This window comes from Mastigoproctus giganteus, chromosome 7 (assembly GCF_048544385.1).
Source record: "Mastigoproctus giganteus isolate SK-2022 chromosome 7, ASM4854438v1, whole genome shotgun sequence".
Classification (NCBI taxonomy): domain Eukaryota; kingdom Metazoa; phylum Arthropoda; class Arachnida; order Uropygi; family Thelyphonidae; genus Mastigoproctus; species Mastigoproctus giganteus.
In genome coordinates, this window is record NC_143581.1 from 203,730,444 (window position 1) to 203,754,627 (window position 24,184).

General features: G+C 38.4%; 1 protein-coding gene across 1 annotated transcript in view; it reads left to right on the forward strand.

Annotated features, from left to right (window-relative positions):
* Positions 1-24,184, forward strand: part of LOC150083602 (clathrin light chain-like) — a 79,285-nt gene that overhangs the window by 15,686 nt on the left and 39,415 nt on the right. Inside the window, exons 2-3 of the mRNA XM_090378083.1 lie at positions 1,701-1,729; positions 22,381-22,504. Coding sequence (XP_090234209.1) covers positions 1,701-1,729; positions 22,381-22,504 — 153 coding nt within the window. The remainder of the gene's footprint in view (positions 1-1,700; positions 1,730-22,380; positions 22,505-24,184) is intronic.

Here is a 24,184-nt window from a genome sequence, read left to right on the forward strand (position 1 = left end):
ACAGCTGCACAAGATAATTTTTGAAGATTTGAGTGATGTAAGCCTTCAAAGTGTGCACAGGTTACTTTTAATAAATAAAATTCATGTGGGCAGTAAAAATTTACTTTTCAGATCAAGTCATTTCAAAATCAGTTAAAAGCTTTGTTTTAACTGAATTTAATATGCTCATTAATGAATAAAGTAAAAAAATACTGTCTTATAATCCATTGTAAAATGACAAAAAAATACATAACTCCTTGACATAACATGGCCTTGATAGTGCCACCTGCCTATACACAACTTGGACTCCCTCCATTTACTAGCTGACAGAAGAGAGACAGCAAGATTAGCTGATGTCACCTAGAAAGTTACCAATAAATTCAGTCTAGTGGACTATCTAGCAGTCGGCCTGCAAAAATTATTTTAAAACCATACTCACAAAATATAAGGAATATTGGATCTTGCTACACTGCCCATCATAACCTTAAAGGCCATCAGTCATACTGCACGATAGAAGAAGGTGGGTGTTGCAGGAACTTTGCTCGAGAGACTAAACGCGGGTTTTGTTACTCCAATAAGGAAAGTGGCAGTATTGCACCTGATGATAGTTTGTTGTTTGTTTGTTTGTTTTTTGGTTTTTAGGAGCATTAGCAACTAAGGCCATATTGCTCCGGGGATATGCGGTGGTAATTCCCTGACCTTTCCGCATCCTCCGTATTTGGTGGACACGGGCTCGAACCCTGGTCTAATCAAGAAGCGTGTGCTACGCACTGCTGCTCCTGGCTACGGAGGCGCCGACCTGATGATAGACTCGTCTATTAAATAGTATTGTCCTATATAGAGGACAATATATAGCGATATAGAGGAGGTATACCTCTGTGCAATATGAATATCACACTTGAACCCTTTCTTATGTTGGTCCTGCCTGGTTTTTTACCTTATACTATGGGCAGTTTCAGACAGTGCACATGAGAGTGGGGTATACCTAGCATTACTAACAGTCTCACCTTCATAAAGATGCAAACAGAAGAATTGGTTGTTGCACAATGGCTGGACTTCACTGAAATTTAGCTTGCTTTGCTCACGTGTTGGACCTGAATTCTGGAAATTGTTTATGACCAGGCATATCCCTTTATGGCTGCAGCCTATCCATCTGCAAATGGATCTTCCAGCAGGATAACTTGTCATATCACAAGTTTGGAACTATACAGTTTACTTCATTACAATTGAAGTGGTTCCAGGAACATGGGAATGAATTCTGTCTACTGTAATGGCGTCGCCCAATCCTAATCCAATTGAGTACCTGTGGGGTGGAATGAGTAATTTGGAGTATAAGATCCATAACCCAATTTGCAACAACTGTAGAATGCAGTTGAGTCAACATGGACCAGCATCCCCGTGGCTCATTTTTGACACCTTGTTGAGCTCATGCTTTGATGAATCCAGGCTGTTTTGAGAACTAAAGAGGAACCTGCCCACTATTAGGTAGGCTTACCTAACAAAGTTGCATTCCTACAACTTCATGAGTCGTAGAGGGTGCATAACGATAGTGGTAAGCAAGTAAATTACAGTTTGAATTTTAGCTTTTAAGTTACAGATTTGTATTATATCAGTACGATAGATGAATTTATTTTTTTATAAGATAGTTATTATACTGTCTACTGAAATCAAAAAAAAAACCTTGATTTTTTCTTTTTTTTTTTTTTTTTATAATATTAAAGACACTACAGAAGAAGGTTCACATCCAGAGGTAACGTATACATTGATTTTTAGATATTTATACTGTGATTTTTTGCTTTCTTAAAACTTTATTATTTAAGTTATATGGCTTAATTAAATAGAGTATTAATTGAGTCAACATGGACCAGCATCCCCGTGGCTCATTTTTGAAATTGTTGGGGCTCATGCTTTGATGAATCCAGGCTGTTTTGAGAACTAAAGAGGAATCTGCCCACTATTAGGTATACCTTTCAAATTAATCACCTCAGTGAACATGATGTTTAATTATAAGACTAGTTGGAGCACATGTAGATCTTTTTTTTACCCTAAATTCATATGCTTATATTGTGACTATTAATGCATATTTCTTACCTGCACAATAATAATAATAATAATATGAACTCTAAAAAATATAATACAGTAAACTCTTTAAACTCTGCTACTTTTACAATTTGGAATTCTTTGAAATCCAGCAAGTTTAAAAAAAAAATCTACAATCCAGAAATATTAAGAAATAAATTTGGCACTCACTGATCACACTTGTTATTTTAAAATATTTTCAAAAAAAGGAGTGACATTTCTACCTTCATAAGATGCTTGTGAGACTATTTTGGTATTAAGTTGCACAGAAAACCAAATTTACTTTTGGCTGCCCTTGTATTGCACTACTTTCAAACAGACAGTCTCACCAAATGGTTATTGGCCATTTTTGTACAAGATGAGACTACTGTGACAGCCTGCTTCAGGACCAAACAGTTGTAAGTTATTTGATGTGAGCTATCATGAGGTATAAGAAATGAAAGTGTTCAAAATTGTAGTGAGACTGAAGTTGTTTTGTCTTGCTATTGTCACTAAAGAGCATTCTGCTATCTGAGGAAGGGACTGGTTAGTCCTAAAAGAAGCTGCCATAATAGTCTCATAGCATTAGTAGAGGCATATGATACAAGACAGCATCAGCCAAAAAAAAAAAAAAACCCTTCCACTTCACCCCTCTGTTCATTCGAAATACCTGTCCAGCTGAGCCTTAAATTTATTTAGGCTATCAACTTCCACAACAAGGGATAGAAGTCTGTTCCACCAACCAACTACCCGCTGGTTAAAGGCAAATTTCCGCACATCTATCCTACATCTGTCTTTCCTCAATTTGAATTTATGCCCTCTCAGGTGATTATTCTGAGCAAGAGGCAGTATCCCATCAGCATTGAGCATGCTCAAACCATTCAAGGCTTTGTACACCTCTATCAGATCACCTCGCCGGTGCCTAGTCTCCAGACACTGTAATTTGCAAAACTTAAGCTTTTCTTCGTAAGAGCAACGCTTCGTTCCGTTCACTAACCTTGTTGCCCTTCTCTGTACTCGTTCCAGCAGCTCTACATCCTTCTTGAAATGAGGCCACCAGACCTGTATATAGTACTCAAGGTGGGGCCTGACCATTGCCTTATACAAGGGAATAATCACCTTCCTATTCCTGTTAGAAGAATTCCTGTATATCATTGATAAGACACCATGAGCTACTCTTGCAGCCCGTCTGCACTGCTCAGAGAACTTCATATCTGCCTGCACAATTACCCCCAGGTCCTTTTCATTCTCTACCACTGTCAGTGTAGTACCACAGAGTTAATATGTTGCTCTGGGGTTGCTGTTTCCCATATACAGTACTTTACATTTGTCAATGTTAAACTTCATTTGCCACCTCTCAGCCCATCTGCTCAACCTTTCCAGATCCTGCCATCAGCATAGCGTCAGTAGCGTCCTTAACAACCCTGCCAACCTTTGTATCGTCTGCAAACTTGGACATTAAGCTTGATATACCATCATCAATATTATTTATAAATATAGAAAACAACAATGGACCCAACACTGAACCCTGAGGGACTCCACTAATAACATTAGTCCACGATGAGCAGTGTCCATTAATTTCCACTCTCTGCCTTCTGCCACTCAACCATCCATTTATCCATAGCAACAATTTGTCACCAGTGCCACACTGCTCCAATTTGTGCAGCAGTCTTCCATATGCAACAGTATCAAAAGCCTTTCTAAGATCCAAATATATTAGCATTAGCATTAGTAGAGGCATTTGATGCAAGAAAGCAAACTTATGCAGCATCAGCCAAAATAATAAAAAAATAAAATAAATAAATAAATAAAAAATAACTACTTCCACTTCACCCCTCTGTTCGTTCGAAATACCTGTCCAGCTGAGCCTTAAACTTATTTAGGCTATCAACTTCCACTACAAGGGATGGAAATCTATTCCACCAACCAACCACCAGCTGGCTAAAGGTAAATTTCCTCACATCTATCCTACATCTGTCTTTTCTCAATTTGAATTTATGTCCTCTCAGGTGATTATTCTGAGCAAGAGGAAGACTCCCATCAGCATTGAGCATGCTCAAACCATTTGTTGCCCTTCTCTGTACTCGTTCCAGCATCTCTACATCCTTCTTGAAATGAGGCCTCCAGATCTGTATACAGTACTCTAGGTGTGGTCTGACCATTGCCTTATACAATGGAATAATCACCTCCTTATCCCTGCTAGAAAAATTCCTATATATCATCGACAATACACCATGAGCTACTCTTGCAGCCCGTCTGCACTGCTCAGAAAACTTCATATCTGCCTGCACAACGACCCCCAGGTCCCTTTCATTCTCTACCACTGTCAGTTTAGTACCACAGAGTTGATACATTGCTCTGAGGTTACTGTTTCCCATACGTAGTACTTTACATTTGTCAATGTTAAACTTCATTTGCCACCTCTCAGCCCATTTGCTCAACCTTTCCAGATCCTGTTGCAGTAGCATAATGTCAGTAATGTCCTTGACAACCCTGCCAACCTTCGTATCGTCTGCAAACTTGGACATTAAGCTTGAAATACCATCATCAATATCATTTATAAATACAGAAAACAATAATGGACTCAATACTGAACCCTGAGGAACTCCACTAATAACATTAGTCCACGATGAGCAGTGTCATTGATTACCACTCTCTGTCTTCTCCCCCTCAACCACCCCTTTATCCATAGCAGCAATTTGCCTCCAATGCCACACTGCTCCAATTTGTGCAGCAGTCTTCCATGTGCAACAGTATCTAAAGCCTTTCTAAGATCCAAGTATATAATATCAAAGTTATTCCCTGCATCCAGTTCTTTTGTGACTGCATCATAGTATCCAATCAAATTGGTCAGGCAAGACTTCCCCTTAACAAAACCAAGCTGTGTCTGAGCTATAACTGAAGTCTTGTCTAGATAATCCTGCAGTGCTTCTTTAACCAGTGCCTCCATTAATTTTCCAGGAACAGAAGTTAAACTAACAGATCTATAATTACTTGTGTCGCCCTTTGATCCTCCTTTGTGAATTGGGGTCACATTTGCACATCTCCAGTCCATGGGTACTTCCCTTGAGTCCAAGGAAGCTCTCATAATTATGGCTAAGGTTTTGCTTACTTCCTTTGCTGCCTCCTTTAATATAACTGGATAGATCCCATCCACCCCAGGTGCCTTTCTTGTATTTATCTTCAACAATTTCTCCTCCACTTTACTCTCAGTTATTACAAGATTCTCTAGCTTACTGCCAGAGTTGAATACACCTCTGGCATTCCCCTCGCTTAATAACTCCTCGTGTGTGAATGTCGATGCAAATTATTCATTCAGTTTGATAGCTACCTGAGCAGGATCATCAACAGTTGACCTATCGATATCAAGTGGACCAATCTGATTCATCCCCTTCCTTCTAGAGTTTACATAAGTAAAGAACTCTTTGCTGTTTTTCTTTGTATCCCTTGCCAAAGATTTCTCGTAATCTGCCTTCGCCTGCCTAACCTCCTTTGTAACTTGGTTACAGATCAACTTGTATCTATCATAGGCTTCTGTGTCACGTGTTAATTTGTATGTATCCCATGTATTTTTCTTCTCTGCCATATGTCTCATTAGTTCATCTGACATCCATTTTGGCGTAAACCTTGAACAATATTTCTTAGTTGGTATGTAAAGCCTAGTAGCTTCCAAGATAAGTTCTTTGAATGCTTTCCATTTTGAATTTGCTGTTGGTAACATCATCAGTTGGCCCACTGTATAGAATTTAAATACTGTCTCAGTCCATGGTAGTCACCTTTACGAAAGCAATAACCCTTCCTTTTACCTCTAATGGTAGTTATCTCTTTGAGTAAATCCCACTTCAGCACACTGTGATCACTGCCACCTAGTGGTTCATTTACCTGCAGATTCTTAATGCATGAAGAATCACTACTGATAATCAAATCAAGAGTATTACTCCCTCTAGTTGCCTTCCGAACATGCTGATGTAGAAAACAATCATCCAATAAATCCACAAAAGCCTTGCTAGTGTGTTAAGTGACCAGCCCCCAAATTCCAGTCAAAATCTGGGAAATTAAAATCCCCCATTATAAGAATCTCTGATTTACTGGCCCACTCTATTTTCCCGTACAGTTTCTTATTATACTCATCAGAGTCATTAGGCCTATAGCACACTCCTACTCTCAATTTTGATCTCGACACTGCACTATCCAGCAATGTCGACTGGCTTCACTTCCTTGGATTTTATGTATTTCTTAACTAATAGCATAACCCCTCCTCCCTTCCTACCCTGTCTATCCTTTCTGTAGACATTGTACTCCCCAAATTCCAGTTCTGCATTCCTTATATCTGTATGACACCACGTCTCTGAAATCCCCACAATATCTGCCTTTGATGTTTTGAGCAATACCTCAAATTCATCAGATTTATTTTCTAAATTCCTAGCATTGGTGTACATGCAAGTATACATGCACCTGTTCTTTTTCTTAGCTACCCTAATGCAACCTATGTGTTTATTTGTACCCCAATGATTCCCAGCAGTCTCTGAAATATCCTGCATCTTATTTTCTGGGCTGCGGCTCATTCCAATAGAAGCAGTGCAAGAATCACTTTCACCTCTGCCAGTGGCTACTGTTAATCTATTAGTCCTTGTATCCCCCCAATCTAGCAGTTTTCCGACCCACCTAACACTGCCTCGATAGCATCAGCAAACATTCTTGCACCCTTTCTATTTAAGTGTATCCCATCCCTGTAGAAGCAGTCTCTCCTGTTAACAAGTACCGACTAGGCTGAAAAAAATTCTACTCCTTGAGCCTTGCACAATCCTTCCAGGGCCGAATTGATCGACAGTGCTCTCATCATATACTCCCTCCTATCGTGTCTGCGCAGAATTGCAGACACTTTCAAATTCAACCCTAATTCACGGCTTTTTTTCGACAGTGACCTGTACTTGTTAAGTAATTCCGCCGGTCTCCTACTCTTAATATCATTTGTGCCAGCGTGTACAACTATATCACCTTTTGTGCCCTTAAAAGATGATATCCACTCTACAACGTCATCACACTTTGCCCCTGGCAGACATACCCTGGTCCTGTTCCACCTATCCTTTTTACAAAGCATGTTTCCCGTTTCCCTGACAGTAGAGTCACCAACAACTACTAGTTCCTTTGGGACCAGCACATTCTGCCTTGGGGGCTGCCGTTGTGTTGCGTGATGACCAGTGCAAGCTCTGGCATTGGTGTGGGCAGCTGAGAGCTTGATGGGTCCCTCACTTTTAATCCTTCGAGGGCATCCACCCTGTCCTTCGAGCTCTCATATAGGCCCATATCAATGCTGAGTTGTCGCCTGATTTCCTTACACTCCTTGCATCGCGCACACCCAAAGACAATCCCCATGGCAGTATCATGTCCCGTACTTGACTGCTCCACAAACATCAAGCAAGTAGTGCATTTTAATAGGCTGTGATTCAGAGGGCAACTGCCCCCCTCAGTTCTTCCCTGAGCCACAGCACTCCCATTAGCTTGAGCCTTTTGCTTTGCTGCTCTGGTCAGAGTCATGATTTCGATTTAATTTCAATAAAATTTCAATTTCAGTACAAAATTAAAACCCTAAACTTATATCTCAACACAGTTATAACGCTATAATTATGTTTCAGTATCGAGTGTTATCTACGAAATCCCTTTATATAACTTCCGTATCAAGTTAAGTATTAATTATTTATTTTTTACAAATTATTTATGTTACGTATCCCAAGTCGTTATATGTATAGTTAAAAGTACAATTTAATTGACAATGAAGTTCAACAAGATTAATTTTCTGATTAATTGACAATATTATGTACTATACTATATTAAGCTTATGCTATCTATTTCGAGATATTTTGTATCGCGTAACAATGGCGGCTATTTACGAATGGTAAACACGTGGATTTGATACCCTTTCCGATACTAAGTAATACCTTCAAAATCTCTGTCTGTTACTTTAATCTAAGTATCGTAAATAAGAATATAAAACTACTCTAGAAAATAAGTTAATATGCCAATTTAAGCTAATAAAACAGAAAATAAATCAGAAAAAATTTCTCTGTTCCAGGAGTGGCAAAAATGTACGTCTGCACAGCAAATATAATATGAAAGTTATTCCCTGCATCCAATTCTTTTGTGACTACATCATAGTATCTAATCAAATTGGTCAGGCAAGACCTTCCCTTAACAAAACCATGCTGTGTCTGAGCTATAACTGAATTCTTGTCAAGATAATCCTGCAGTGCTTCTTTAACCAGTGCTTCCATTAATTTTCCTGGAACAGAAGTTAAACTCACAGGTCTATAAATACTTGTGTCAACCTTTGATCCTCCTTTGTGAATTGGGGTTACATTTGCACATCTCCAGTCTGTGGGTACCTCCCCTGAGTCCAAGGAAGCTCTCATAATTATGGCTAATGGATTGCTTACTTCCTTTGCTGCCTCCTTTAATATAACTGGATAGATCCCATCCACCCCAGGTGCCTTTCTTGTATTTATCTTCAACAATTTCTCCTCCACTTTACTCTCAATTATTACAAGATCATCTAGCTCACTGCCAGTATTTACTTCATCTATGGCATTCCCCTTCCTGAATAACTCCTTATGTGTGAATGTAGATGCAAAATATTGATTTAGTTTGTTAGCTGCCTGAGCAGGATCATGAACAGTTGAACCATCGATATCAAGTGGACCAATCTGATTCATCCCCTTCCTTCTAGAGTTTACATAAGTAAAGAACTCTTTGCTGTTTTTCTTTGCATCCCTTGCCAAAGATTTCTTGTAATCTGCCTTCGCCTGCCTAACCTCCTTTGTAACTTGGTTACAGATCAACTTATATCTATCATAGGCGTCTGTGTCACATGTTAATTTATATGTATCCCATGCATTTTTCTTCTCTGCCATATGTCTCATTAGTTCATCTGACATCCATTTAGTCCTGAACCTTGAACAATATTTCTTAGTTGGTATGTAAAGCCTAGTAGCTTCCAAGATAAGTTCTTTGAATGCTTTCCATTTTGAGTTTACTTTTGGTAACATCATCAGTTGGTCCCACTGTATAGAATTTAAATACTGTCTCAGACCGTCGTAGTTGCCTTTACAAAAGCAGTAACCCTTCCCTTTACTCCTGATGGTAGTTACCTCCTTGAGTAAATCCCACTTCAGCACACTGTGATCACTGCCAACTAGTGGTTCCTGTATCTGCAGATTCTTAATGCATGAAGAATCACTACTGAAAATCAAATCAAGAGTATTGCTCCCTCTAGATGCCTCCCGAACATGCTGATTTAGAAAACAATGATCCAATAAATTCACAAAAGCCTTGCTAGTGTGTGAGTGACTAACCCACAAATTCCAGTCAATATCTGGGAAATTAAAATCCCCCATTATAAGAATCTCTGATTTACTCGCCCACTCTATTTCCCTGTATAGTTTCTTATTATACTCATCAGAGTCATTAGGCCTATAGCACACTCCTACTCTCAATTTTGATCTCCCAGTGCTTATGTCACACCAAACTGACTCGACACTGCACTGTCCACCGATGGCGACTGGCTTCACTTCCTTGGATTTTATGTGTTTCTTAACTAATAGCATAACCCCTCCTCCCTTTCTATCCTGTCTATCCTTTCTGTAGACGTTGTACTCCCCAAATTCCAGTTCTGCATTCCTTATATCTGTGTGACACCACGTCTCTGATATCCCAACAATATCCGCCTTTGATGCTTTGAGGAATACCTCAAATTCATCAAATTTATTTACCAAACTTCTAGCATTGGTGTACATGCAAGTATACATGCACCTGTTCTTTTTCTTAGCTCCCATAACACAACCCATGTGTTTACTTGTACCCCAATGACTCCCAGCAGTCTCTGAAATATCCTGCATCTTATTTTCCAGGCTGCTGCTCATTCCAATAGAAGCAGTGCAAGAATCACTTCCACCTCTGCCAGTGGCTACTGTTAATCTATTAGTCCTTGTATCCCCCCAATCTAGCAGTTTTCCAACCCACCTAACACTGCCTCGATAGCATCAGCAAACATTCTTGCACCCTTTCTATTTAAGTGTATCCCATCCCTGTAGAAGCAGTCTCTCCTGTTAACAAGCACAGACCAGGCTGTAAAAAATCTACCCCTTGAGCCTTGCACAATCTTTCCAGGGCTGAATTGATCGACAGGGCTCTCATCATATACTCCCTCCTATCGTGTCTGGGCAGAATTCCAGACACTTTCAAATTCAACCCTAATTCACGGCTTTTTTTTCGATCTCTTAAGCAAATCACCATTTAACCTTTTGTGAGGCTATCTGTTTGAAAGTAATACAATAAGGGCAACTTTTTGTTACAAAAAGGCAAGAATTATCAGATTTAAGAACATTGCATTATCAATGCAGTTTAAATAACACTTTACACAAAGCACATGAAAGGACTAGATAGTCATTTGAATTTCTCTCATTCAGTAAACTTTGCAACTTAGTGCAAATTGCTATTGCAAATGATAACTAATATATGACTGGCCATACAGCGCTTGCATGAGCTGCTGACCAGTTTGACGTCATTGTAGAAAATGCCTAGGTACAGTGGAAAATGTATGCTTGGTTAAATCAATGGTTAATCTCTTCCATAAAGTGTGATTTACTGATATGCATAAACAACAGATTTAATTTCACATAATCAAGATTGTTATTGTATTATTACTAGCATTTCATAGCATTAGTCATACAGCTCGTCAGGTGTATAACTAAAGTTGAGAAAAAATTATATTTAAAATTGATATTATGGTGCATGATAGCATTTGCCGTGACATTTATTATCAATTTTTCATATTTTCCAAATGAGCTGTTATTTACATTTTAACTACTAGTTAGTACAGTGGACACTGCTTATTGTGATCACTTCAGGACTCAGATAAACTGATGAAACAAGAATGCAGCTGTTTAGCATTGTTTATTGATGCAGTATGTACATAAAAAGGTTGAAATTAACAAAAAGAAAATATTAAAAGCAGCAATAAAAAATACCTTAATTTGACTGCCCATATTTCTTCAAGAAAGCATCAATAAAAATAAAACTCTCATAGTGTTTACGTAAATTTATACAAAAATTCATTAAAAACAAATAAAGAAAATATTAAAATCAAGAATTAGAAAAGGGTTAGTGCTCTATTGTAAAACAATCAGATTAGTAAGAGTATGGATACAGTGCTCTCTTTCGTGGAGTAATGACACTAACAACCATACAAATTGTATGAACAAAAATCAGTAACTTATCATGCAACGTGTCAGAGTTCAAGAACAAATCGGCATATTATGTGATCACTTCACTGCACAGCAAAAAAGCAGTAACATAAACCAAAGCTCTAATTACAATAAACAACACGTTTTCTGTATACATCTGATACATTGAATACATCTGATCAGGATTTCATAAAAGTGATAACATTATCCATGATCGCAATAAGTGGAGTGCACTGTACTACTTTTATTCATTATAAATGTTTACAGATGACAACATTTGCTGTGACTTTGTTTAGATATAAATCTATATTAGCATTAGTAGAGGCATTTGATGCAAGAAAGCAAGCTTATGCAGCATCAGCCAAAAAAAAAAGGAAAAAAAAAAAAAAAAAACCCACTTCCACTTCACCCCTCTGTTCGTTCAAAATACCTGTCCAGCTGAGCCTTAAACTTATTTAGGCTATCAGCCTCCACTACAAGGGATGGAAGTCTGTTCCATCAACCAACCACCCGCTGGCTAAAGGCAAATTTCCGCACGTCTATCCTACATCTGTCTTTCCTCAATTTGAATTTATGCCCTCTCAGGTGATTTTTCTGAGCTAGAGGAAGAATCCCATCAGCATTGAGCATGCTCAAACCATTCAAGGCTTTATACACCTCTATCAGATCACCTCGCTGGTGCCTAGTCTCCAGACACTGTAATTTGCAAAACTTAAGCCTTTCTTCGTAAGAGCACCCCTTTGTTCCATTCACTAATCTTGTTACCCTTCTCTGTACTCGTTCCAGCAGCTCTACATTCTTCTTGAAATGAGGCCTCCAGACCTGTATACAGTACTCTAGGTGTGGCCTGACCATTGCCTTATACAAGGGAATAATCACTTCCTTATCCCTGCTGGAAAAATTCCTGTATATCATTGACAATACTCCATGAGCTACTCTTGCAGCCCGTCTGCACTGCTCAGAGAACTTCATATCTGCCTGCACAACGACCCCCAAGTCCCTTTCATTCTCTACCACAGTCAGTGTAGTACCACAGAGTTGATACTTTGCTCTGGGGTTGCTGTTTCCAATGTGTAGCACTTTACATTTGTCAATGTTAAACTTCATTTGCCACCTCTCAGCCCATCTGCTCAACCTTTCCAGATCCTGTTGCAGTAGCATAGTGTCAGTAGTGTCCTTGACAACCCTGCCAACCTTTGTATCGTCTGCAAACTTGGACATTAAGCTTGATATACCATCATCAATATCATTTATAAATACAGAAAACAATAATGGACCCAACACTGAGCCCTGAGGGACTCCACTAATAACATTAGTCCACGATGAGCAGTGTCCATTGATTACCACTCTCTGCTTCTCCCCCTCAACCACCCCTTTATCCATAGCAGCAATTTGCCTCCAATGTCACACTGCTCCAATTTGTGTAGCAGTCTTCCATGTGCAACAGTATCAAAAGCCTTTCTAAGATCCAAGTATATAATATCAAAGCTATTCCCTGCATCCAGTTCTTTTGTGACTGCATCATAGTATCCAATCAAATTGGTCAGGCAAGACTTCCCCTTAACAAAACCATGCTGTGTCCGAGCCATAACTGAAGTCTTGTCTAAATGATCCTGCAGTGCTTCTTTAACCAGTGCCTCCATTAATTTTCCTGGAACAGAAGTTAAGCTCACAGGTCTATAATTACTTGTGTCAGCCTTTGATCCTCCTTTGTGAATTGGGGTCACATTTGCACATTTCCAGTCTATGGATACCTCCCCTGAGTCCAAGGAAGCTCTCATAATTATGGCTAAGGGTTTGCTTACTTCCTTTGCTGCCTCCTTTAATATAACTGGATAGATCCCATCGACCGGGGTTCGAGCCCGTCACCACCAAATACGGAGGATGCGGAAAGGTCAAGGAATGACCACCGCATATCCTGGAGCAATATGGCCTTAGTTGCTAATGCTCCTAAAAACCAAACAACAACAACAACAACAGATCCCATCGATCCAATGCATGCATTCTATTTTCATAGAAATGTTTGCTATTCAGTTTTTCTTGTAATCTATTTTGCTTTCTCTCTTATGAAACCAGCAGTAATCTGGTTTCATAAGAGAGAAGTAGGGAAGTCATGGCAGTATCCCAGTGACCTTAGTACTGCTTTTCGATTGTGTGAAGGACATATCCACAATGCTCATCACTAAACATCACTAAAATTTGGTGCGGGGGGGGGGGGACTGAGATGGGAATGAAGAAAATGAATTTTCAAACATATCTGGCAGCCCATATCTTTATAACATTGCTGTAAAGTTGACACCAGAGATTCATAATTGTCTTCTTTCCTTCTTCCATGTACAACTGCTAGTTCAGTATCATGTAAGCCTTGAGTAATCTTTCGTGTCAGCAAATTATGTGGCTAATCAAAACCCTATAAGCAACATACAGTGTGATCATAACCCCATCATTATCTCTGTGGAATTAGAAATGCCCATCATTTCTGGAAGAAAGTCACAACCAAAACAGTTAGTGCCCAAATACCTCAATCATGCAAAGTATGTTTATGCAGCTCAAGCAACCCCATGGGATGTCCTTGAGGAATGCAACCCCGAACTCAGGATTGACCTGATGACAAGGTGGATAGCCACCATTTCTCTCTATGCTGCCATGAAGAAACTAACCCTCACAGAGCATTCAAAGGCCTGGTGGAATCCAAAAGTCTCTGAAAGCTTCCATGTTAAACAGAACATTCATAAAAAGTGGAAAAATTCTGGCTTACCCTCGGACAGAACTGCCCTCTCCTGAGTAGGGTGCTTTTTATTAGGAACAAGAGGGAGGTGATAAAAATTCATCTAGAGGCTACCATAAATAAGGGAAAGCCCTTCCATAGAAGCCAATCAGAGGATGCCATTGACTCACTCAATATGGGCAGTTGGCTTGAGTTGGCTTCGCCGCTCAGCCAGAATCTACTACACCAATGGAATTCCCAATCAATCTGATTTCAACAGACCCCTTAAATTCGGTTCACCTCACCAAATACCAGCTGATCAACGCAATAAATAGCTTAGCACCTACGGCTGCATCCGGTGCCAACAGAATTCCTCAGTTTATGCTGAAATGCCTCAGTACATTTGTTGTTGATCCTACCCTGTCATTATTTAACAAAATCCTTAATCAAAAATTTTTCCCTCCTATGTGGCATGTCTGTCTAATAAGACTACTGCCGAAAATACGCTCTACTTCTCAGCCCTGTCACTTCCGTCCAATTTCTTCTGCATCAAGCCTATTAAAGCTCTTTGAGAAATCTCTTCTGAGAATGTTAACCGCCCAAATTATGCCACAACTGCTACCACAGATCCACTATGCTACATGCTCAAGATCCACCTCTACAAATCTGGTCACCACCACTACCAAGATCTTCAAGGCATTTGAGCACCGTTCAGAAATCACTGCTACGTATATCAACGTCCAGGCAGCATTTGATTCCATATCTGTTCACACGTTGACAAGGCTACTACGTGAGTATTACCTCATTGTTGGAGACATGCTGTGGTTTATTCAGACAATGCTTGAGAACAGGACCATTATTGTTCACGATGGCAATCTGCGTTACACCACCGGAATCTTGTTCTCGGCTGTTCTTGTGCTGTTCGTGGTGGGTCGAACTGATATCATCACCTTTGCTGATGACATAAAACTGTTTACTCCCATAAGCCCTGGAGACACTGTTGAATACATCGGTGCCTTAATCCTTCAGAAAATCCGAAACATTGAGGTCTTCCTCTCTGGTTTCGGACTTCACATCAATTCTGAGAAGTCGAAACAGTTGACTTTCTTGCTCAAACGGAACCCAACAATAGTGCAATCCATTTTAAGAGGATCTGCAATTTCTGCTGTCCAACAACATACAGATCTGCGTGTTATTTTTGATTGAAAGCTCTCCTTTCTACCACATATAGACCACCTGCAAATAAAGTTCTGTCGACTCCGGTGGATGATTAAACAACAACTTATGCATGTCCACGACCATCAGGCTGTTGGGTGCAGATATATTAAGACGTGTTTATCTGGTCATACTCTATGGTGCCGAAGTCTGGACTTCAACTGCTATGACCCATCTTAGATGGATTTTTGCGGGGAATTCTGGCTATTGAAGCGGGCCATATGGAAATTTCGGCTTCCCCCTCCACCAAGGACCACCAGATGGCGGCAGCTCTCAGCATCAGACATCTTCTTGCCATCATTCACAAGAGAAGACTTGTCTTCACCGTCAAAATGATGGTTGGCATTATTTCAGTACCAGATTTCTGGGCTAACTGCGGATGGAGAATCCCAGTCCCAAGCCTTAGGGCTAATCAATCTTTCCTTCAGGCCATTCCAAACCGGTTAAAGTTATCTGATTGGTTCTTATCCGTGCAAATTCTGCAGGACATACACTCCTTGGACGGCGACCGACCTCTACAAGTTTGCAGTCGATAAGGAATATAGGCAGAAAGTACTTGGTTGACTCCTTCCCAGGATCATGTCACAGGACATTAGAACCTGCTCCCAAGGACCTGTCCATCACTGCCATGGATCCATCACTCCAGTGTTCAAACCTTTCTGGAATCATAATGTTGGGTTTTTTTTGTTTTTTTTCATCTTTGTTTATTATGTTGTGTAATTTCTTTTATGTAAAACCCTGGCTTGTAGCCATGAAGGGAGTTGTATACAGCAATGTGCCTTCTGTATATAATAAAGAGTTCTTCTTTCTATCTGAGGTCCAATGAAAATTCTTTTTCAGTTTGGCAGTTGTTAATTGGAAACACTTCCCTTAGGTAGCAGAATACACTTTTTTTTTTCTTTTTTTTTAATCCAGTGTCTTAATAAAATCTTCATTAATCCCAACTTTATATGCAAAGGTAGAAGAACCTTTTTTGGTTCAACCAGTGAAACATATTTTATGTTATTTCTCCCTCTCTTCCTGCTGCAGCACAATGTTTTTCTGTTGCACAACCCTCCCACAAGCATAGGGGGGGAAACAACTATTTTGTGAAACATCCCTGTAGACCAGTGAGTAATAAGTTTTCTATCTTGCATCATTTTCCATTACTACTACTAATTAGATAAATTTGAATGTATAAACAATGATAATAAATAGATACTAATTATATTCATGTAGATTGGCTGAATGGATATGTGAGTATTATAATCAGAGAAAACTGAAAACAGATGTGGATCCAGCATCCAAAGCTACTCCTTACTGATGGTGATGCTAAAAAGAGGTTGCAGTGGTGTAATGAGCATAAAAACTGGACACTGAATGATTGGAAACAAGTCATTCTTAGACAAATCATCACTTTTCACAACATCAGGGAGTGTTTGTTTGGTGATTGTCAACGGAAGCACTTCATCTTGAATGTCTTGTGCCAACCTTCAAACACGAGGAGGATCAATAATGATATAGGCAGCAATATCTTTGTATTCTTTAGGTCCTATCATCACCCTGAATGGGCAAATTACTATCACTGATTACCTTGATCTGAGTAGTGACCAGGTTCAAACATGGTCCAATACATGCAGCTGGATGTGTCCAATATTGGTTTGAGGAGCGTGAAACTGAGGCTAAATGTCTACCATGGCCTGCATAGTCATTACATTTAAACATTATTCAGTCACTGTGGGCATATTTGGAGAGGGGAGTGAGAAGCAGATTTCCTCCATTTTCATCAGTCAGGGAGATTGAAATGTTCCTCCATGAAGGAATGGTCCAATATTCCTTTTAAGACAGTTTAAGATTTCTTTGAATCTATTCCACATAAGAAAACAAGCAGTTATAAAAGCAGAGGTGGCCTAATACCATATTAGTGCATGCCTATAACTCTTATTCATAGGTGATTCCATTATTTTGTCCATCTCATTAGTATTAGTAGAACGCATACGTTACAAGAAATCAAGCTTATGCAGCATCAACCAAAAAAAACCCCTCCCATTTCACCCATCCGTTTGTTCCAAATGACTATCCAGCTCAGCATTAAATTTATTTAGGTTATTAGCTTCCACAACAAAAGATGGAAGCCTGTTCCATTAATCAACTACCAGCTGGCTAAAGGCAAATTTCCGCACATCTATTCTACAACTAGCTTTCCTCAGTTTGAAACTGTGCCCCCTCAGGTTCTTAGTCTGAGCAAGAGGAAGAATCCCATCAGCATTCAGCTTGCTCAACCCATTCAAGACCTTATACACCTCAATCAGATCACCTCGCAGGTGCCTACTCTCCAGGCACTGCAATTTGCAGCACTTAAGCCTTTCTTGGTTAGAGCACCCCTTTGTTTCCCTGACCAGTCTTGTTGCCCTTCTTTGTATTCGTTCTAACAACTCTACATCCTTCCTAAAAATGAGGCCTCCAGACCTGTACACAGTACTCTAGGTGTGGCCTGACCATTGCCTTGTATAATGGGATAATCACCTCCCTGTCCCTGCTAGCAAAATTCCTATATATCATTGACAAGACTCCATGACCTGCCCTGGCAGTCTGTTTGCACTGCTCAGCGAACTTCATATTTGATTCTACAATGACCCCAAGGGCCTTTTTCACTTTCCACTTCTCTGAGTGTAGTACCACAAAGTTGGTAGTTTCTCTCCGGTTATTGCTACCCATATGCAGTATTTTGCATTTGTTGATGTTAAACTTCAGTTGCCACTTCTCGGCCCATTTTCCCAACTTATCTAGATCCGGTTGGAGCAGCATACTGTCTTTTAACAACCCTGCCAACCTTTGTATCATCTGCAAACTTGGACATTAAACTTGATATACCTTCATCAATATCATTGATAAATATATAAAACAACAATGGGCCCAACACCGAACGCTGCAGTTCGGTGTTGGGCTAATAACATTTGTCCACAAAGAGCAGTGTACTCTTTGTGGACAAATGTTACCACTCTCTATCGTCTCCCACTCAACCATTCCTTTATCCATTGTAGCAACTTATCTTTAATGCCATATCTCTCCAATTTGTACAGCAGTCTTCCATGTGCAACAGTATCAAAAGATTTCCTGAAATTCAAGTATATGATATCAAAATTATTTTTGGCATTCAGTTCCTTTGTGACCACATCATAGTATCCAATCAAATTGGTCAGACAAGTGCTCCCTTTAACAAACCTATGCTGTGTCTTAACTATTACTGCAGTCTTGTCTAGATGATCCTGTAATGCTTCTTTAACCAGTGACTCCATTATCTTCCCTGGAACACAAGTTAAACTAACAAGTCTGTACTTACTTGTGTCACCTTTTGTGAATTGGTGATACATTTGCACACCTTCAGTCCATAGGGATCTCCCCTGAGTCCAAGGAAACTCTCATAATTATGGCTAAGGGTGTGCTTACTTCCTTTGCTGCCTCCTTTAATATAACGGGAGAGATCCCATCCACCCCAGGTGCCTTCCTTATGTTGTTTAACTTCAACAATTTCTCCTCCACTTTGCTCTCAGTTATTACAAAATCACTTAGCTCCCTGTTAGCATTTGAAAAACTTCTGGCACTCCCCTCATTGAATAACTCCTCATGTGTGAATGTAGATGCAAAATACTCATTCAGTTTATCAGTTACCTGAGCATGATCATCAGTAGTCAACCCATCTATGTTAAGTGGTCCAATCTGATTCATCCCTTTCCTTCTAAAGTTTACATAAGTAAAGAACTCTTTGCTGTTTTTTTTTGCATCCTTTGCCAAAGATTTCTCATACTGCCTAACCACCTTTGTGACTCGATTACAGACTTGTTTATACCTGCCATAGGCTTCTGTGTCACCTGATACTTTATATGCATCCCATACATTCTTCATCTCTGCCACGAGCCTCATTAATTCATCTGACATCCATTTAGGCCGAACCTTGAACAGTACAGGAACTCCCCGACTTACATAATATTCGACTTTACGTAAGTTTTTGCTGGCCGGTGCAAACTTAAAAAAATTCATGGAAACATATTCTGCAACCCATAGGAATAAATGGAGGTATCGTGAAAATATCGTAATGTGAACCCAATAACACTGGATATTTTTTTTTTTTTTATAATTCGTTCCAAGTCCTTGAAAGTTGAAAATTTTGCTATATTACTAAGCTATTTATAACTCTAAAAGGTCATATTTATAATGGAAATTGCACTACCCTTTCATCATATGTTTCCGTTATAAGAATCGATTTTGAATGCCTTTGTAATATTTTTCTAAAGCACGTTTCTGGAGGTCATGACCAAAAAACAATAAAAACAATTTGCACTTTCCGATTTCTTGGGCTTTTCTGTTAGTGCATCTAATTATAAACAGGTAGTAAACTCGATCTTATTGCATTTGTGATAATACCGATAGCTGCAATTGTGTGGGTTTTTACGCTATTATGGTGAAATGTGTTCCCCTTCACTGAAATCTTCAATCGTATAAAAATCAAATTTTCAGAAAATAAAGGACAGTGCATGTATAAAAGAACATGTTAAAGGATCAACGCACTTAAGTTCAACAGTGATTACAAAACAGCGTACAGTTGCTATATCGAAGGTGGAACAGCTGTTAATAGGATCAAGCATTGTGCTGGTTTCCACAACGTTAAAGTATGTGGTGAAGTCGCCAATGCCGATTCTGCAGCTGCAGAGAAATTTTGTGATGTTTTGGAAAAAATTATTGATGAAGGCAGCTATTCAGCATAACAAATTTTTAATGTTGGCGAGACTGCTCTGTATTGGAAAAAAATGCCAGATTGAAGATGCATTGCCAAAGAGGAAAATACAATTCCAGGTTTCAAGGTATCAAAAGATAGGGCCATGCTCTTGCTTGGGGCTAATGCAGCAAGAGATTACAGATTAAAACCACTGCTTATGTACCATTCTGGAAATCCTCGTGCATCAATCGGACATCAATAAAGCCACTCTACCCATGCATTTCCAGTCGAACTAGAGAGCATGGCTAACAGTATCTCTCTTTGAGGATTGGTTTAAATGCTGCTTCATTCCTGAGGTTGAAAAATATTGTAAAGACAACGACGTTCCTTTAAATATTTTGCTTCTATTAGATAATGCTCCTGGACATCCTACGCATTTAGATGACTTCAATTCGAGAGTCATATTTCTACCGCCAAACACGACTTCACTCATCCAACCTATGCAATATTCTTGCACCCTTTCTATTTAAGTGTACCCCATCCCTGTAGCAGCAGTCTCTCCTGTCAACAAGCACACACCGGACTGAAAATAATTCAGTAACCCTTGAGCCTTGCACAGTCTCTCCAGGGCCAAATAAATGCAACACTTTATATGCAATGAATTATAAAAGCTTAATAAAGAATTGTAATTTAGCAGATTAACAGTCAAATAAGTCAAGTCAAATGATTAAAAAAAAAGAAAAGTAAGATCACAGTAATAAAAAGTGTAGGGGGGAATTACCATACAATTAAATGCATTTAATTAGTTTAATGGAATTAGTATACTGTAGTTGATGACAGGATCTATTCTATACTTATTTCAAGTTCTTTTATTTGGTACTCTAAAATAAATCTCCATAAAAAGGGTAAAATTGTTACATTGACTGTTGGAAATTTTATAAATAAATTTTAAGCCTTCTATGTGTATATGCTTTGCAAGTGGTTGCATGCTATATTTGATGAGTATGAGTAGTGATATAGTGAAATGCCATATTCACATAATATTTTAAAATATTTCACAAATCAAATTAAAAGTTGATTTGTGTCCTTTCAATTATATCTATAAGGTTAGGGAGTTTGGATCATATTGGGTATGAAAATTTGAGGATTGGGAGCACAATACAAGGGTATAATGTTAGTGTAAGTTCAGATTTTTACATTTTAAATATACAAGGCATGCAGTGTGATCAAAAAGTTCCCAGTTTGCATTAAAAAAAAAAAAAAAAATCAACTAACAGGTATTCCATGCTGTAACCTCTGAACCAGTCCCCTTAAAGCTTGATATTACAATTCCAATGATTCTGGAACCATTTCCGGAACCCCTGTTTTATGATTCCCTGAAGATCAAAATCATACCTTATGCTGAAGCACATGGAATGATTTTTCATAGCTCTCCAAAACATCATGATATATCTACTCATTCAAAACAGGTTTTAGTTTTGAGAACTTGAAAGAAATCATAGGGAACTAGATCTTAAGAAAATAGAAAATGAAGAATTACAGCCATAAATGCTTTTGGCAAGAAATTGTTACACATTTAGGGTACAGTGAGTAGGTCTTGGCGGTTAGAAGCAAGTTGATAGTGTTTATTTATGTGATAAGATTGTGCATAAGGAATTTATTCTATCAAGCCAAACTGTCAGTGTTAATTTCTGCAAAGTTCTGTAGTGGGTACTGGAAGATGTTTTTTAAAAATGTCTGCCCCCCCATTCCTGTATTCTTCAGATCTACCAGCCCTTGAGTTCTTGTTTCCAAAACTGAACGTCTGCATCCCAAGGTCAAATTTTCTGACATGTCAGAGATAAAAAAAAAAAAAAAAAAAATTACATAAAATAGATCATATTTTATGACTTAAAAGTTTACCTTTATTTAAATCAAGTGTCAGTACTTTTTTTGATTATTTAGCATATTACACCAGGCTAATGAACCACACTCAGTATACAGGTGAGGTGTTTAAGGCTCTGAGAGGCAATGGTAAAATGAACACGGATGAAATTTTGAAGGTTATAAATGATCCTAGAACTAGGGGCCATAAGTTCAAGTTACAGAGAGAGATGTTTAGAATGGATTGCAGGAAGTTTCATTTTAGCCAGTGAGTTATAAATTACTGGAATAAGTTACCTACATGGGTGGTAGAAGCTGACAGTTTGGAGAAATTCAAAGGTCAGCTGGATTTTACTCCTATCTATAGGAGGAGTAAAATGCATAGGTTGTTTATTTCGTTTTCTCTTATTATTATTTATTTTATTTTATTTTCTTATTATTTTTTATTTTTATTTATTTTATTTTTTTTGGCTGGTGCCGCATAAACCTTAGGCTTTCTTGCACCATATGGCCATTACTAATACTAAATACAAATAATTTCTGCTAAATAATTAACTTAGCTGTCATAGTTTTAAAGAAAGATTTGTTTATTTAATCCATTTCATTTGGGTTTTCTTTTGCAGTTAAATGAAAACACTCAGTTTATTACAACTTCTTCAGCCATTCCTTCAAAACCAGTTATGAGAGAAGAGCCTGAAAAAATTCGTATTTGGAGAGAAGAACAGCAGAAAATGTTAGAAGAAAAAGGCAGGCATTTTAATTAAATTTAGATAAATATGGATAATTTTTTAAATTCTACTTTTGCTAAAAATGTTCTCATAATTACAAGAACTGTTCCAATGAACCATACCAAGAGCAAACAAGATAAAGGAGATCTTTTTGAACAAGTATTTAAATAAAATACATTTAAGGTTCTTAAAAAATAATAAAAGATTGCCCATAGTATTTAAACATACATCTCTTTGCTTTGCTAATCTACATATTTTACTTCATTATTTGAATTGAAACAATGTTCTTTTAAGTTTTTTTTTTTCAGTGAGCCAAAATCATGAAAATCACATTGTGAAAAATCTGAAATCTACACAGGATGTTAAATGCCTCCCTGTACATCTTTTTAAGCAAGGTCTATCAAGGTAAAAATTTGAAAATTCATAAAATCTTCAAGTTTTTCCTTGGACAGATCTTCAAAAGGTAAACTTTTGAAGCTATTTGCCTTTGTGGTGATGGGGAGGGGGGGGCAGCTAATTCGGTATGATTGCTAAAGATCAAATGGGGAAGTATTTGGTGCTCGGGGAGCCCAGTATTATATTATAGATTTGCCACTGATTTTTAACCAGTTGACTGGCAAATTTTTTGTTCTTTGTATTCAAAGAAGGGCAGCCTTCTTTGAATCCAAAGAAGGGGGGTGCTAATTGACGCCCATACAAAAATGGCCAAGAAGGTGCAAACTGCAAAGTTTGTGAATTATTTAGCAGCTTGTGAATTATTTGTGAATTATAGAGGGGAACCTGATAGAGGTATATTTTCACAGGTATAAGACAAGAACCAATGGACACAAATGCTAAGTTTTGAACAGAAGGCTGAATCACATGAAGTTTACTTGCAGGAAGCTTGTTGTTGGTCATTGTTGGAGGTCAATGGTTGAGGTGGGTAGTTTGGAAAATTTCAAAGTGGAATTGGATAGCCACTTTTGGGTGATGAGAAAAGCATAAATACAAAGAAATTTTTTTCCTCCTTTTTTTGACAGAGGCAGAAAAATTACACAGATTATACAGCTGTTTTATATTTATTTTAAATTACAAAACACTCACTATATATATTTTTTATATATATTTTATATATACAGTGGATTTCGGTTATTTGGGCCACCAGTTAATCGGGGCAGCCGTTTATTTGGGGCAAATCTTAAAAAACAGAAACCAATCGAGAAAATAGTCAGGGTTTACTTCGCTTAATTGGGACAGCATGCTGTTTAATTGGGGCAGGAGACCGCAGCACTGAAAATTACCCTACGATTGTCTCCGACGGTACCACGTGGTTCGGTCGAAATTCTGGAGGTCACAACCATAAAACAATAAAAACAATTAGCAGTCACCTGTTTATTGGGCTTTTCTGTTAGTGCAATCTATCATAAATGGATAATAAACTCGATCTTACTGAATTTGCGATAATACCGACAGCTGGAATTGTGTGAGTTATTATGGTTGAAATGAGTTTACACTTTCATGAAATCTTCAATCATATAAAAAAAATTAATTTTCAGATCTTCTCTTCATTCCTATTTTTAAAGCTTTATAACTTGTTACTCCGTTCTCACGTGTGGGCATATTGTGTTACTTGCAATTTGTGTGTGCCGTGTTCTTTGTTATTGATTGCTTATCTTTTTACTGTTTTAAATTTTAACCCCCACCCACAAATGTCAGTGAA